Source organism: Meriones unguiculatus, chromosome 12, assembly GCF_030254825.1.
Source record: "Meriones unguiculatus strain TT.TT164.6M chromosome 12, Bangor_MerUng_6.1, whole genome shotgun sequence".
NCBI classification, from domain to species: Eukaryota; Metazoa; Chordata; class Mammalia; order Rodentia; family Muridae; genus Meriones; species Meriones unguiculatus.
In genome coordinates this window covers 85,405,957-85,420,523 of record NC_083360.1, presented here as the reverse complement: position 1 = coordinate 85,420,523, position 14,567 = coordinate 85,405,957, and the positions used below count along the sequence as shown (strand labels likewise).

The window sequence follows — 14,567 nt, the reverse complement described above, 5'->3', positions numbered from 1 at the left end:
TTCACAAGACACTAATGTAGGAGACCAGTTTTATTACTTTATAGTGGGGCTAGAAGGTAAGCAGACTTCCTTCTGGCTTCAGGACCAAAATATAAACACACAGGAGATTGTGGAGGGAAACAGGGCCAAGGCTAATGCTGAAGGCTTTGGGGGTTCTTCTAAGCTGCCCTTTCTCTGGGTCTCCCACTCTTCAGCCTCCAGGAGATGGAGAAGCTAGAAGGATGCCAAGTCCCAACGTGCCATGTACAACCTCAGTGATCAATGCGGGCTGCTGGTGAGTTGAGCAACGGGGCACAGCGGCCTTTGAGCTCAGCTGCAGTTTCTGCTGGAGGCACCAAATGATGATCCATGTGTGTGCTCTGTCTTCTACCCATGGGGGCTGAACCCCTCTGCATGGTATTTAAGCCACAAATTCTCTGGAGCCAAGGAGCGTATTTCCTGTGTGTGGTCCCATTCACAGGCCTAAAATGATGGAGGCACACTCACCTCATCTCAGTTAGAAGCTGGCTGCCTAACATGGTTTTGAGCTCCCTGTCACCGGAAGTGCTCAAGCAGAGGCCGAGATGTCTGAGAGGAGGAAAGGCAATTCAGGGACAGTGGGGAGATGCCAGTGGACGACGACAAAGGTTTCTTCCTGCCCCTGTGGCCCAGGGTTTGATGCTCTGGTGAAGGGTTTCCACTGTCAGCTTCCACGCTGCTGAGGTGAGGCTCCCTCAGGGGCCAGGGCAGGAGAGCTCATCGGACCAGTCGGTACAGTGCTGCATGCCATCCCCGCACAGAACCCTCGGAACACAGCCGCAGTACTGGAACACAGTTGGAGTACAGCGCCACCACCCGGGGCCACAAAGCGGGCATGCAGTCACTGGGGAGGCAAGAGTGGGGGGGGTAGGGGGGGAAGAGGCGGCTGTGGCTCCTGGGCTGTCCAGTACACTAGGACACTCTAGCTCTGCACTATGCCACAGCTCCTGCCACCTTAGGCCATCTAGCGTGGGGCTACCGGGTTCCCGGCTTCCCTGCGGGGAAGAGAATTGCAACTCTGAAACTCGTACAGAGGCTGTGTGACTGCCCGCCCCGTCCAAGCCTCGGCTTCCATCCGCTCAGCTGTTGAGTAAGAGAAGCTAGGCCTCGCTTGGATGTGAATGGGTGCTAGAGGCTGCGCCGCCCAGCTCGGCTTCCTGCTTCCCCTTCATTCTTACCATAGCAATCCCGTGGCTGCTCTGGGCATGCCCCGCTCTTCTGTCCCCTGTCCTGTGCCCGTGGCTGCAGCATTATACCCCAGCCCTGCCTGTTGGTCCCTGTCCTCGCTGGCCTGTTCCCATGATGCCTTTTCTGAGAAGCCTGGTAGATTCCCCAGGACCCCAGCACCCCCTTTTGGCACAGGCATGATGCAGTCCTGGGGCTGTGTTTGCCTCCGGACAATCCTCCCCCCGCTCCCCAGAATCTGCCACTGTGCTCAACAGTGCTCCCAACATGTGTGTTAACAACACTGGGGAGAGAATGTGTGTGCATGTGCACATATACATGGATTCGTGTACACACGGATGCATGTACGTGTGTGTTTGTACGGAGGCTCGAGGTCTACAGTGCCTTCCTCACTTCTTTGGTTTCTGTGTTTTGAGACAGGGTCTCCTGCTGGCCTTCAACTCTTCAGCTACGAAGCCAGAGCGTGAACTATTGATCCTTCTGACTCACCTCTCCTCGGAGTGCTGGGATTACAGGAATGTACCAGCATGCCTCATCTCTGCAGTGCTGGGGGCCCCCAGGGCTCGTGCACACTGGGGCAGGCACTCACCAACTGAGCTGCATCTTTAGCACCCTACCTTAAAATGTTTTCATTACATCTATTTCATAGTGCACCAGACATAGCTACATATGTGGTGCGTGGTGTGTGGAAGTCAGGAACCTATGGTCAGTTCTCTCTTCCTACCGTGTGGTTCCCGGAGATGGAATTCGGGTCCCCATGCTGGGCAGAGCCCCTGACTGAGCACCTCCCCAGTGCTGGGGAAAGGGTTTAAGGAGCTCTGGAGCGGGACCCTGGATTTACCCAGCATTCCCCTCCTGTCAACTTCCACGACCTTCTTGGTGCTTGGCATCGCCCACATATGAACTGGGGCAGTGAGCCCTACCCTGCCCTCCTCACTGGGTTGTTAGGGGGTGCCTAGGACAGAAGGCTCAGGTCTCTCTGCTCAGTCACCCTCTGGGCCCGAGTGTCCAGTCAGCGCCCTGAAGTGTCTGTCACAGGACGGCCTCTCAGATCAAGCACCTCTACCCAGAGGTGTTCAAGCGAGAGTGGAACTTTCTTGTCCTGGGCTGAAGGGGACCTTGGACATGCCTCTGCAGCCTATGCCCCCGGCCACTGCCTGGCCACCTGGCCCTGCCCACCTGGGCCCAGACCCCCCACATACACACACCTGGACTCAGTTCATCCGAGCAGTCTCCACAGTTGTTGGTGCCATCACACTTCTGGTCGGAGTAGATCCAGAAGGCTGGGTCTCCGCAGTAGGCCAGGAGGAAGCTGGGCAGGGTCCGGGGAACATCTCCTACAGAGGGACAAAATTCACCCCTGACCACGGTACCTCAGCCGCCTGCAGCTGGATCACTGTCCAACCTGGTGGCTGCTACACTCAGGGTCTCCCCATCCGTCTGGAAAGGGCATAGGAGGTGTGCCAGGAAGGAGGTGGTTCGCAGGAAGAGGAGTATTCTCTCCTGCTCTGTGCACCTCTTGCTGGGTGGCAAGAGGCCCCGAGAGCACCCCACCATCCTCTCCATCCTTGCCACCTCTGCTAGCCCCCCCTTCATTCCAGGGTCCAGTTTCTTCCCTCCAGGAAGCCCCCTCCCATCAGAACATAGCAGGTAGGACCTGGATTTCTTACACGTGGGCCCCAGAGCACCAAAGTCACTTCTCTGTCAGCAGTTGTGCACAGGGGGACCCAAATTCCCACAAACCCAGGCCTGCCTAGGGTAGCGAGCTTCCCAGCTCAGAAACACTCAAGCAGAAGCTGGGTGCTGTCTGTTGGGCTTGCTGGAGCCGCGTGTGGGATAGGAGCTGGGGAGAGGGCCAGGCGACCTCTTTGCTGTTGTTGAGACAGGGTCTCATTTAAGCAGGCTGGCCTGAGACTTGAAATGCAGCCAAGGATGACCTCGACCTCCTGGTTGCGCTGTGTCCACCTTCCAAGGGCTGGGATCACAGTGTGCCCCGCCGTTCTTGGACTTGGGCTAAATGATCCTTTTAGAGTTCAGCTCTCAAGGATCTGAGGTGTTGTGCCCCCACGGCCCCTGCCCCAGCTCCCAGCTCTTTCCCCTGCTGTGGGTCTCCTGCTCATCGATGCTTTCCTGTTTATTTCACATAGTCAGGCTCCTCTCCCCTAAGGACAGGCAGCTAAGGTATGGGGAGTCATTCACCCACTCGCTGACTCATTCAGCAAGCCATTCTGGATGCCCTTGTCCCAGGTCTAGACTCCAAGATCAAGCAGGCCGGAGCAGCCTACCACAGAGGCATTCATAGCCTGCTGGGGGTGACGGCTGTGGTAGGGCTGGCCAGTGTGACTAGGGCCAGGATGCAGGAAAGCAAAGCATGGTAAGAGCCCAAAGAAGGGCTGGTGAGCTCCAGCAGGAGTCAGGGAAGGCTTCCAGGAAGAGGCAGCATGTGAACTCCGTCTTGAAGGGTCACCTCAGGCGCTGAGGTGTGAGGATGAGAGTGACAGAGCCCTCAGCACCCAGCAGAAAGTGTTGGCTCAGGCACGGTGTCGCCACAGGCACAGGGTGCCTAAGGATGCTCCACAGAGCTGTAAGGGGAGGCTGAGGTGGCTGTAGGGGAATAAACAGGGACCTGGGACTGAGTGGGTTACTCACGGCACAAACTTTCATCCTCGTCCTCGCCGTGGGGACAGGTGCGAAGGCCATCGCACACCCCATGGGCCGGGATGCAGTGCCTTCGATCATGGCACAAGAAGCCTGTCCTGTTGGCCAGTGTCACACAAGACTGATTCTCTGTAGGGACAAGAGAGGTTGTAGAGTGACCATGGTGCTCATAAAGGCAGCCTTCCGATGGGCACGGTAGGCGCCGCACAGGGGCCCTGGTGAACCCCTTTGAGCTCCCGGAATGCCTGGGGCAGTGGGGAGGCCCTGAACCCCACAGCAGATGGTGGATTGAAGCTGCCACTCCGCCACTGCCACAGCATGTCAGGTGAGGGCAACCTGACCTCCTCCAGCCTGGGTCCTTTGTCCTCAAAAGAGAGGGCATAGCTAGTCCCAGTAGGATGCCGGGAACACAGTAGCCGGCTCCCAGGCCGAGAGAGTGTTTTGGTCACACAGGCAGCCCTGCGGCAGTGTGCCATCCTTCACACGCTTTGCTGGTGGCTCTCCCGGAACACGTTAGCTCGTGGGGAACTGTGCCCACCCTGTGCTCTCTGGGGACAGCATGACACAGCCCCTGCCATCAGGGTACACGTCAACAGCCAGCAAACGTTTGTGTTTTTATTGTTCCTCAAGTGCTCCTGAGGGTTAGGCTTAGATCCTGCCAGAGCTGGGGGGACAATCTCCCCCATGGGAGGCCCCAAGAGTTAAAGGAGAAGCCAGGGAAGGAGACTGACATAGACTGTGCCTCTGAGCACATGCTCGAGGGTATTTGTGCCAGTGTGAGTCACGTCTCAGGTCCCAGAGCTGCCTCAGCTAGTCACAGGAGGTGCCCTTAGGGACACACACGCTGTCACAGATGCACACAGGAAAAAAAGCCAACATATTCTCATGCACACGCCTGCACCTTCCTGTGCATGGTTACAACAGATACATACACAGGCATGCGGTGACACATGTGTACACAAACTGATGTGTACACAAACCTGCACACAGGCAGACAGGCAGCTGCACACATACAGGCACACGCACACACACACACACACACACACACGTGATCGCAAGCAGGCAGGCACCTGCATGCTCCTGGACACTCACACACATGCACCACACAGGCAAGCAGGCAGGCAGGCAGGCATGTACCTAGATGTACAAGGGCTCTTACACACACATGCACAAACAGGCACCTGTATGCACACATGTATACACACACACCCACCCACCCACCCACCCACACACACACACACACACACACACACATGCACACACAGGCCCATGGCTCAGGTAGAATGCTATGATTTCCCCCTTCCTCCTCCTCTTCCCCTACAGCCCTGCCTGGCCGCTGAGCCAACTCTCAGAAAGCTAAGAAGAAGGCTGGGACAGTCCCTTCCCTAGGCTCCCGGAACGTGGCCTCCCTCCCAAGTGCAGCTTTTGAGGCTGGAGAGAGGGCTCGCTCACATCCACTGTCTTCTCGACATCTCTCCTTCTCCTTGTGCTTCCACCCTGGGTTCCTGTATACTATCTGCTGACCAATCTCCACCTTCCCTTCCCACCTCAGGTCCCTTTTCCCCCATGGTGCTCCCCGGCCTGACTCCCAGCACAATGCTTGGCTGGACGCCCTGGCTGCAGACTGCTGACTCCTCGTTGGGCCTGCCCTTGGTGCCCTAAACCACTCCTGGAGGGTGGGGCCTGCACTGGGCGGTTTGCCCCTGATGCCAGACCGCAGGGAATTCTGGACACAGCCCGGCCTGTGGCTAAGGGTACCCCCCTCCCCCAGGGTGGGCAGGCAAGGAGAATAGGAGGTGCCGTGTCTGTGGGGGCTGAGAGGAAGCTCCTAGGCCAGCGCAGGGGCTGGAGAGAATTTCTTAGCAGAAGTGATATCAAAACCAGGACCTCTTGATAGAACATGTAGGGGCTGGAGAGATGACTCTGGTCACGAGCACTGTGGCTCTTTCAGAGGACCCAGGTTCAGTTCCCAGCACTCACACGGAGGCTCACAACCATCTGTAACTACAGTTCCAGGGGCCCTGACAACATCTTCTGTCATCCCTCAGCACCAGACACACATGTGGTATGCACACATACACGCAGGCAAAACGCCCATACACATAAAAATAAACTGTAGAGACTAAAAATGTTTAAGATAGCATATGTGAAGGGTGTGTGTGCAAATGGCCTCTCAGACTTGTAGCCATCCACGCACGGGTGTCTCTGCCTGCACCTTGATGAACCATTCAAGTCATTTCAGGGAGAAGCTGGGCCGGACTGGAGCTCCCATCTCCCTGAGCCTCCTTCTTGCCACCCTGACCTGGTACTCGGGGCGGACGTCCAAGGACAGTGGCCACAGCGAGCAAGGCGGTGAGCATGAGCAGCAGGAGCAGCAGGAAGAGCGAGAGGCAGGCTCCGCGGCGTGAGCAGCAGAGGGGTCCACAGCCTGCGGAGGGAAGTCAATGAAGAGGTGCAGGGACCCCCAGGATGCCCCCCGGCCCTGCAGGCAACCCTCCCTTGCCAGGGAGCACTTAGGAGGCATTCCTAAGCCCCCCATGACACCCTCTGGTTCTGTCTGTCCTCCCCACCACCAAGTGCCGTCAGGGGCTAGCCGCTGCTCCGCAGTGACTCTCTCTCCTTCCTGTCCTTCCTAGCCTATCCTCGTGACCAGGCCGATAGGAAAACAGACATCTCTGCACCCAGCCTGTACCATGAAAGAAATGACCATGGGCTCCATGCAGCCGTTATTTCTATTTCTCACATAAGTCCTTTATTTCCGTGGGCGACAAACTGAGGCTGAAGGAAGCAAAGGCCCCAGTCACCGTGTTCGGGCTGAGGCATGATACCTGCTTGCTGCCAGAACCTGGACCCTTGCCTCACTCCCAGCTTACCATCTGCTTTGAAGCTGCTTAGAGTTCCTGCTCTAACAGCTCCCAGCTGGGCCACACAGCAAGCCACTCACTTTTTCTGAGCCTCAGTTTCCTTGAGTTCTAAGTGGGAACCATGACGGTTGCCGTAGTTTGCTAGGGGCTGGTTTACTGAATGCTTATCCTAAAGCAGCAGGTGCTAAGTGTGAGCTAAGCATTTATTGGGGTCTCCCATGTGTCAAGCTCTCTCTGGGCATTGTGGAAACAGCAGTAACGGAAGCAGCTGGCAGATGTCTCATACTCTAGAATCCTACTTGCCTCCCCTAATTCTTCTTGCTGTTGTTGTTTTAATCTGTTCTGTGTTGTTTTCAAGACAGGGTCTCACTATACAGCTCTGACTGTCCTGGAACTCACTATGTAGACCAGGCTGGCCTTGAACTCACAGAGATCTGCCTGCCTTCAACCTGCAAATGCTGGGATTAAGGGTGTGCACCGCCATGCCTGGCTTACTTACCCTGATTCTTGCTTGCTTGCAAAATGAAGCAAAGCAGCTTTATTGGAGACCTCCAGGGTGCCTTGCTCTGTGGAAGGCATGGAAGGAGTTTCCCCTGCCCTCAGTTCACAGCTACGCTTGGAGGGCCAGACACAGTCAAGTAGGAAGGGGTGGGGACTCTGTCCCCTGTGCCAGGCCACAGAAGGGCAGGGGCAGGTTTGCTTCATCCCTTTGGTCAGGCTCTGAGGCAGCCATAGCTCTCACTGGTACTATGTGTGTGTGTGTGCAAACTAGATGCACAGAAAACAAGGGAAGGATCCTGATTCGGGTCATTTAATTATGACACATTTCTAGTCACCTGCCAGCAAGACCTGTGCCTGCAGTATCAAATGAAAAGTGGCTGGGGATGTATGGACAGGGCTCTAAGCAGCTCCGGGGGGCACAGGGGTCTCAGAAAACCAGTTGATTTATAGGGGTAGGGCAGTGTCCTCAGGGAGCTGGCCTTCCAGGCAGAGGTTATGGGAGGAAAGGTCTGGGGGCTGGCTGGTGAGGATGAAGGCGCGTGGGTGGGGGTTGGTAGAGGGGACAAAGGCAGGCCTACAGGACACAGGGTTCACATCTAAAACCTATAATCCTGTAGCCCTAGCTGCTGGCTCCTTGTGGTCAGAATGCATAGGGTAAACTTGGGTCACTAGGGAGACTTGAAACTGGGCAGCAGAGACTTCTGGCCTGCCAAGTGGCAGCTCCTCAAATATTTGTGCAGGATCTCTTGTGTATAAGGTGGGGTTGCAGGCAAGGCTGGAGCAGTGGGCAGGGCTCTGGGCCAGAAGATGACCGAGTTAAAGTCAGAAACTCCTTAGCTGCTGCCCACTCGAAACAAAGAAGAAAAGCCACACCTACTCCCAGCCTCGCAGATTGACATCTTGGGAGACAGCCACCAGCACGGGGCACGGAAGGCCCCGAAGCTTAGCAACCAGGGGCCTCCTCTCCAATGCAATGCCTTATTACCGTGACCTGATTACCCAACCTCTCTTAGCTTCAGCTGCTTCTGACATCCCACCCGCCCAGCGCTGTCCCGAAACCGGGGTCTGCAGCTCCGGGCATCTGAGGGTTAATCCTTTAGAGCAATTCTTGGCATCTACCTGTTTCCTCCTTGATCAACTGTGGGCCAAGAAGGGGCCCAGGGAGACATTCAGTGAGCCTGTGCTCCTTCCTCATCTTGTGGAGGCCCTGGCTGCTGAGGAGGTAGGGGAGCGTTAACAGGTACGCGTGTGTGTCCTGACCGCATCTGAGCTCAACAGAACCGCCCAGACCAGACATGGGGTCCAAGAGGCTGATCCGGAGGCCCTTGGTGTTACAGGTTCAGTGTGGTGGCCCAGCAGGTAGAAGTCACATAGTAGGCATTCAAAAAATGCTGGTAGCTGGAGAGAATGAACCGTTCTACCCAGCCAGTGGCTGTCAGCGTGGCCGGCCAGGAAGCTGGGGGCAGGTATCCCCACCCACATTGGGGCAGAAGGGCTGTGGTAACCTTGGGCTCAGCTTCAAGGTAGTTCACGTGGGGGCGGGGAGGAGGGAGAGCTCAGCCCCCAGCCTCACCTCTACCTCTGTCCTTACCTTCTCCTCCAGGGTGGGTTTTCCTTCCAGCAGCACCGCTGCTCTCTGCATCTCCCTGTCCAAGAGACCAGAAGCAGGCTGGGCAAACCTCTGGTCTCTCCCGGCCCAGACTTACCCTGCCTGTTTCAACTTTCAACTGCCCAGTCGGGTGGCTTCTGCCCAAAACCTTTCAAATTAACTCAGGCAGGTCTTCCTGCCGACAATGCTCAAACACCCCTGGGCTTCTGTCTACCACCCAGCACTCCTGTTTCTCACTCGAGTCCCCAGGGCAGATGAATGTGGCTGGAGGTGCCAGGGTACCCCTCCCCAGAGCCCTTTCCACTCGAAGGATGCTCCCCTAGGTCAGGAGCAGTTCTTCAGCAGCTTTTACCTGGGGGGAGACCTTGTTCATGGCTCCAACACTCATGTCCAGGAATCGGGGTGGCGTGGAGAGAGCTCAGTTTAGAGTCCTCTGTCTTGTCACTAAGGGTAACTGGGGGAGGGAGGGACAGCACAAGGCTTTGCCAGGACTGTGCCCTCCCCTGGGGCACTCCCCTCCCAGGCTGGCCTCCCCAGTGAGGAAGACAGGGGGTACCTGCTCCTACCAAGGCCTTTCCCTAGATGCAGTTGGACAGTGACAACTTGGGGTCGGAACCCTCATCCCATTCCACCAATGACAAGCTGCTGTTTCTGAAAGGGAGAAAGCGCCTTGTGCCTCAGGTCGCCTCAGGTCCCACTGTGAGTGGGAGAAATGAGCCCGGGCCTCCGCACACTTTTCTCTTCTGCACCAATGGACTGCGGGATCTCAAGGCCCTCGGCTGTAGGAAACTCAAAGCTGAAAGGCCATGAGTACTTGGTTCAGTGGCCAAAAGGCGATGCTCCTTTTCTCACCGAGATGATCTAGATCAGAAGAATAAGCGTTTCTGAGGGCCAGCAGGATAGCTGAATGGATCAAGGACCTCTATCCCTGACTGAATGTGAAGGTGCAAAGAGAGAACTCACCCCACAAAGCTGTTGTGACTCCACACACACCCAAACATCTGCATACATTAATAATACAAAAGAAGGCATAAGCATTTCCCGCTAAAGCTAGAATGTAAATAGATCCCTGAATTGCCAAAAACATGCTGTCCATTTTTAACTTTTTTTGAGATGGTGCCTGTATGTGAGTGAGTTGCTTTCCAGAATATCTTCCATCCTAGCATGGAGCAGATTACTTTGCAATCTTGTCCACGGAAGAAGGCCCTGGAAGCAGAAGTGGCTCCTCTGAGGCCCAGCCCAAGGGTGGTACCCGCCTCCAGGTGTTCATGAGTTCCCATCAGGGATTCCCTGCTGGCCATTTCTCCTCCAGTAGGAAATAAGTGACAAAGCATGGGGCAGGAAGCTAAGCTGGGGTTCTCACAGGGCCTTCCCTTCACATGCATGAAGATGCAGGGGTGCTTGAGCGTAGGTTCTTCAGAACTGGGCCCTCTGACAAGACTAGGGGACAGTGGGGCTCAACGGGAAGGCTCCTGGACATGCTGCTATAGAGGGAAGGTGAAAAGGGAAGGCTCCTCTCAGTGAGGGGGCCCGCACGGGACTCTGTAAGGCATTCGGGGACACTGGTGAGGATGCAGCTCTACAGTACTCACCTGAGGGAATGGAGCACTTACCCCATCCTGCCAGCCATGGGTTGAAGCTGTTGCCAACTGTCTATCCCTAGCTCCACTGGCCTGTGGTAGGCGAAGGGGAGCCAATGGCACTTGCAAACCAGGCTGATAAGCCCCCCAAAAAGAAAGGCTGAAGGGGATGAACATAAACAAAAGATGCTTCATTTCTTTTTTTTGTGCCAGCTATAGTCAAGCAGTAGAGATTACGTGGAACATGATTTCAGAAGGATGCTGAGGTCAGCGTCTATGATTGATTAGTAATGCCTGCCATGGATGTCAGAGTGGAGGGTAGAGTACATTCCTGGGCCAACACATGCCCTTTAGCCTCTGGCTTTCAGGGACTCCTGTTTAGTGTCCCTTTGTTTGTATGTAGCATGTATGTATGTATGTAGTGTGTATATGTGCAATATGTATGTGTGTATGTCTGTATGTATTGGTGTTACTCTCGCTTTTATTTATTTTTTTTATTTTTATAACAAGGATGATTTCATATTCGCGGCAATCCTCCTGCCTCTGCCTCCCAAGTCCTGTGAGGACTATGACGGGCATGAGTTACCACCTCAGCTTTGGTGTTCTTTTATAGGAGCACTCATCTTGTTCAGCGCCTCCTCTTGGACTCCTTCAGTGCAGGTAGGGCTGTGTCACATCTCTCCAGGGCTCTGCCGTGACCAGGAACCCGTGAAGAAAGGGCAGCAGGGTCCTACATATCATTTTAGTACATGTGCTTGCACATGCCCCTACCTAGAGTCCTCCTGTAGGCGGCTGTGAAGTCTTGGGCACTGGTAAGCTGTGTGATGGACCAGGCTGCACTGGGCAAACAGTCCGTGAGAAACCCTCTCCTCAGCCCTGGAAAACCCCGCGGTCTTCTGACACCAGCTGGTCCGGTTCCTCCTTGCATGGTATCATTTCCCAAGCACTGGCTTTTGCCACCTGCTGTGCGGCAAGCTTTCTCTAAGTTAACCCCCACCACAGGAAACAGGCCATCCCTTCTCCATCCCTTCTCCATTTTCCCAACGAGGAAACTGAGGTCTAGAGGCATTATGCTGCTTGCTCAAGGCTCTCATCTGAAAGGACAGAGCTCAGATGGCAACCTGGCTGGCTGAAAAACATCCTTATTCTCCCACCCACAGGCAGGCCTCACTTCAGACCACAGACCAGAGCCTGCTGGTTCTCTTAAAAATGCACCATGAGGATTTTCTCTAGTGGACTGGACTGCTTGTTTTTGTAGGCTGCTCTATTTTCAGTAAGTGCTCATTTTTTCTTATTTATAGAGCTGTTTTGTAGATTTTGCACATTTTTAAAAATCTTTTTTGAAATGTATTTACCTTTATTTTATGTGCACTGGTGTTTTGCCTTCACATATGTCTATGTGAGAGTGTCAGATCTTGGGAGTTACAGACAGCTGTGAGCTATGCTACCATGTGGGTGCTGGGATTTGAACCTGGGTTCTCGGAAGAGCAGTCAGTGCCCTTAACCACTGAGCCATCTCTCCAGCCCCAGAACATCCTCCCCCACCTCACCCCCATTTTTTGAGACAGAGTTTTTCTGTGTAGCCTTGGTTATCCTGGACTCGCTTTGCAGACTAGATTGCATCGAACTCACATCCATCTGCCTCTTCCTCTTTGAGTGCTGGGATTAAAGGTGTGCATCACCGTGCCTGGCAGAACATAAACTTTGTATATTCCACGCATAATCTCACTTGACAATGGTGCAATTAACCAGGATATAAAAGGCAGGCTTCACCAACAGTTGGGACCCAGAGGCAGGGAGAAGCAGTCTTGTTCCAGCCGGGTCTATTCTTCCCATAGTTGACCTGCAGGCTGTTGGGATAGGCTAGCTGCCAGCCTGGAAATGGGACTCAAGCAGGATGAGTGCAAAAGGAGCAGCAGGATGGAGAGCCCTGCCTTACCCCAGGGCAAACAGGTTAACTGTTACTCAGTCCCAGGGAACAGCTCATCTGTGGTCAGCGAAGCTACGGAAGCTGAACCCTAGGCCAAGTCCACAAACATTGTAGGGATACTTGCCCAGGACCTTCACACTGTTGCTACTGGTTATGGGGGGGGGGGGTTGGGGGCAAGTCAGGAGATTGTCACGGATGTCCATGCTGCTGCAGATGTAGGGTAGGGGCCAGTGGGGTGTGAGATGGATGACCTTGACATTCTATAGCATGATAATCCATCAGAACCTCCATGACTTTGCTGGTCCTGTGGAAACCGGGCAGCTCCTGCTTTGGCTATAGAGTCTCCCCATCTCTCCCTCCTTCCTTCTTTTATGACTATTTGTGTGTGTTAGTGTATGCCAGATGTGTGCTGTGCCTTGGGAGCAGAAAAGAGTGTGAGATTCCCTGGAGTTAGAGGTTGCATGAATGTTGGGAACTGAATGTCTTCTGCAAGGACTAGTGCTCTTAACCAATGAACTCTCTCTCAGCCCCTTTGTTCTTTCTTTTAAAAAATATTAAGCTGGGCGCAATGGTGCACGCCTGTAATCCCAGCACTCAGGGAGGCAGAGGCAGGAGGATCTGTGAATTTGAGGCCAGCCTGGTCTACAAAGTGAGTTCAGGACAGCCAAGGCTACACAGAGAAACCCTGTCTCAAAACGACAACAAATCTTTGTTTGATGTGTTTCAATGTTTTGTTTGCCTGTATGTTTGTCTGTGTACCAAGTGTGTGCCTGGTGCCTGCAAAGGCCAGAAAAGGGATTCTTTTTTTGGAGGTGTGCGACCCACCTTGAACTCATGGTGATCCACCTGCCTCAGCTCCCTAATGGTGAAGTAACAGATACGAGCCACCAGCCTGAACTGAGCAGCCCCACTGTTGGCCTAAGCCCAGTCAAGGGCGAGATGAATTCTGCAGGCTCCCTCTACCTTCCTAAGTGTCTTCCCTGCCCAGGCCAGGCAAGCCTCCCTCCATGGAGCGCATCAGCACTCCTCCCTCCTGGTCTGACTCTTCCTTCATTCCTTAGCTTTGGGCCGCATCTTAAGTTTGCAGAAGCTAGGACAGACCACTGGACCCACTGGCCAGCAGGACAGACCTGGTTTTCCTCCTGACTAACAAGTTATTACCTAAGGAGACAGGCAGCAATCTCTAAGCCTCAGCTGTCTCAATGGAAGAATGGGGTAAGAACTGGTAAGAGTTGTGAGTGGGATGGGGTCCACCCCCTGTGGGTTCCATGCACCTTATGTGTGTCCTGTCAAAGTGATGTTTGTTTTGTGAAAAAAATTCAAGAGCACAAATCCATCTTTTTTAAAACAAAACAAACAAAAAAACAAAACTCTGCTCTATCAAGTTAGCATTTCGCATCAACTCAGGGAGCTTCACAATCTTTTGTTTAGATGCTGCCTCTCTATGGGCCTTGGCAGCGGCCATTGCTGACTTCTTTGATGCCTGCTTAGCCTTTTTTGCTTCCCTGGCAGCCCTTATAGCCTACTCTCGCTGAGATTTCCTAACACCTGGTTTCTGATTCCTCCTGGCCATTATATCAGCAAGAGATGTAGCAGTGATGGCCCGCTGGACTTTGGTTGCATGGCGGGTCTCCTCTTGAGCTCTCCTCGCAGAGGACAGTCCAGTTTATCTGCTGAGGATTCCTTTTGGAAAGGAAAGCGGACTTGCATTTTTTCTGTTAAGAAACTGGAAAACCTTCTTGTCGCTTCTGGCGTAGCGCCACCCATGTCCAGGGAATATCTTGTACCTGCTGGAACTGCCCAGCTCAACCTTCATGGTGATAGCTTGCCGGCCTGCCTAAGGAAAGATGGTGAAGAGCCACAAACCCACTTTTATTTATTTGCTTTTCATTTTTACATCCAGAGAGGGCACGGCATCACACGGATTCCGTGTCCAATGGTCTTCACAGGAAGGCTGCTTCAGAATTTGGCTTGAATCATGCCGCTCTTTCCATGGGCCCGAGTTACTACTCCCCAGATCACTCTGGTTTTGAATGGTTTGCCTTCAGGAGTCACTGTATTGTTTTTTGCTTTATACACGTAAGTGCATCTCTTGCCTAAGTAGAATTCAGTTTCATCTCGGGCATAAACACCAATTTTGGAAGAGCTGTGTGCTCTCTTTGGTTCCAGAAACCTTGCTTGCAGCCAGCAAATATGGCCTTGCACCATTGCTTTCCAGACAT

General features: G+C 54.0%; 1 protein-coding gene and 2 pseudogenes across 1 annotated transcript; all 3 read right to left on the bottom strand.

Annotated features, from left to right (window-relative positions):
* Positions 1–9,284, bottom strand: Ldlrad1 (low density lipoprotein receptor class A domain containing 1). Its single transcript, XM_060365252.1, has 6 exons — positions 9,188–9,284; positions 8,818–8,872; positions 6,164–6,289; positions 3,853–3,990; positions 2,412–2,540; positions 1–862 (listed from the first exon to the last, which is right to left on the bottom strand). Exons 1-6 carry the CDS (start codon positions 9,221–9,223, stop codon positions 714–716), a joined length of 633 nt encoding a protein of 210 aa, XP_060221235.1. The 5' UTR covers positions 9,224–9,284; the 3' UTR covers positions 1–713.
* A 1,008-nt stretch (positions 9,285–10,292) lies between these two features.
* On the bottom strand, positions 10,293–14,161 carry LOC110547631 (large ribosomal subunit protein eL24-like; annotated as a pseudogene).
* Positions 14,162–14,238: 77 nt separating this feature from the next.
* LOC110547630 (large ribosomal subunit protein eL33-like) lies at positions 14,239–14,567 on the bottom strand (annotated as a pseudogene).

Excerpts from the sequence above, each read along its gene's own strand:
- Ldlrad1 (XM_060365252.1), bottom strand. The coding sequence starts at position 9,223 with ATGAGTGTTGGAGCCATGAACAAGGTCTCCCCCCAG. Across the intron at positions 2,541-3,852 it reads CGAGGATGAAAGTTTGTGCC|GAGATGTTCCCCGGACCCTG; the intron begins GTGAGTAACCCA and ends GTCCCTCTGTAG. Across the intron at positions 863-2,411 it reads CTCGGATGAACTGAGTCCAG|TGACTGCATGCCCGCTTTGT; the intron begins GTGTGTGTATGT and ends TTGCCTCCCCAG.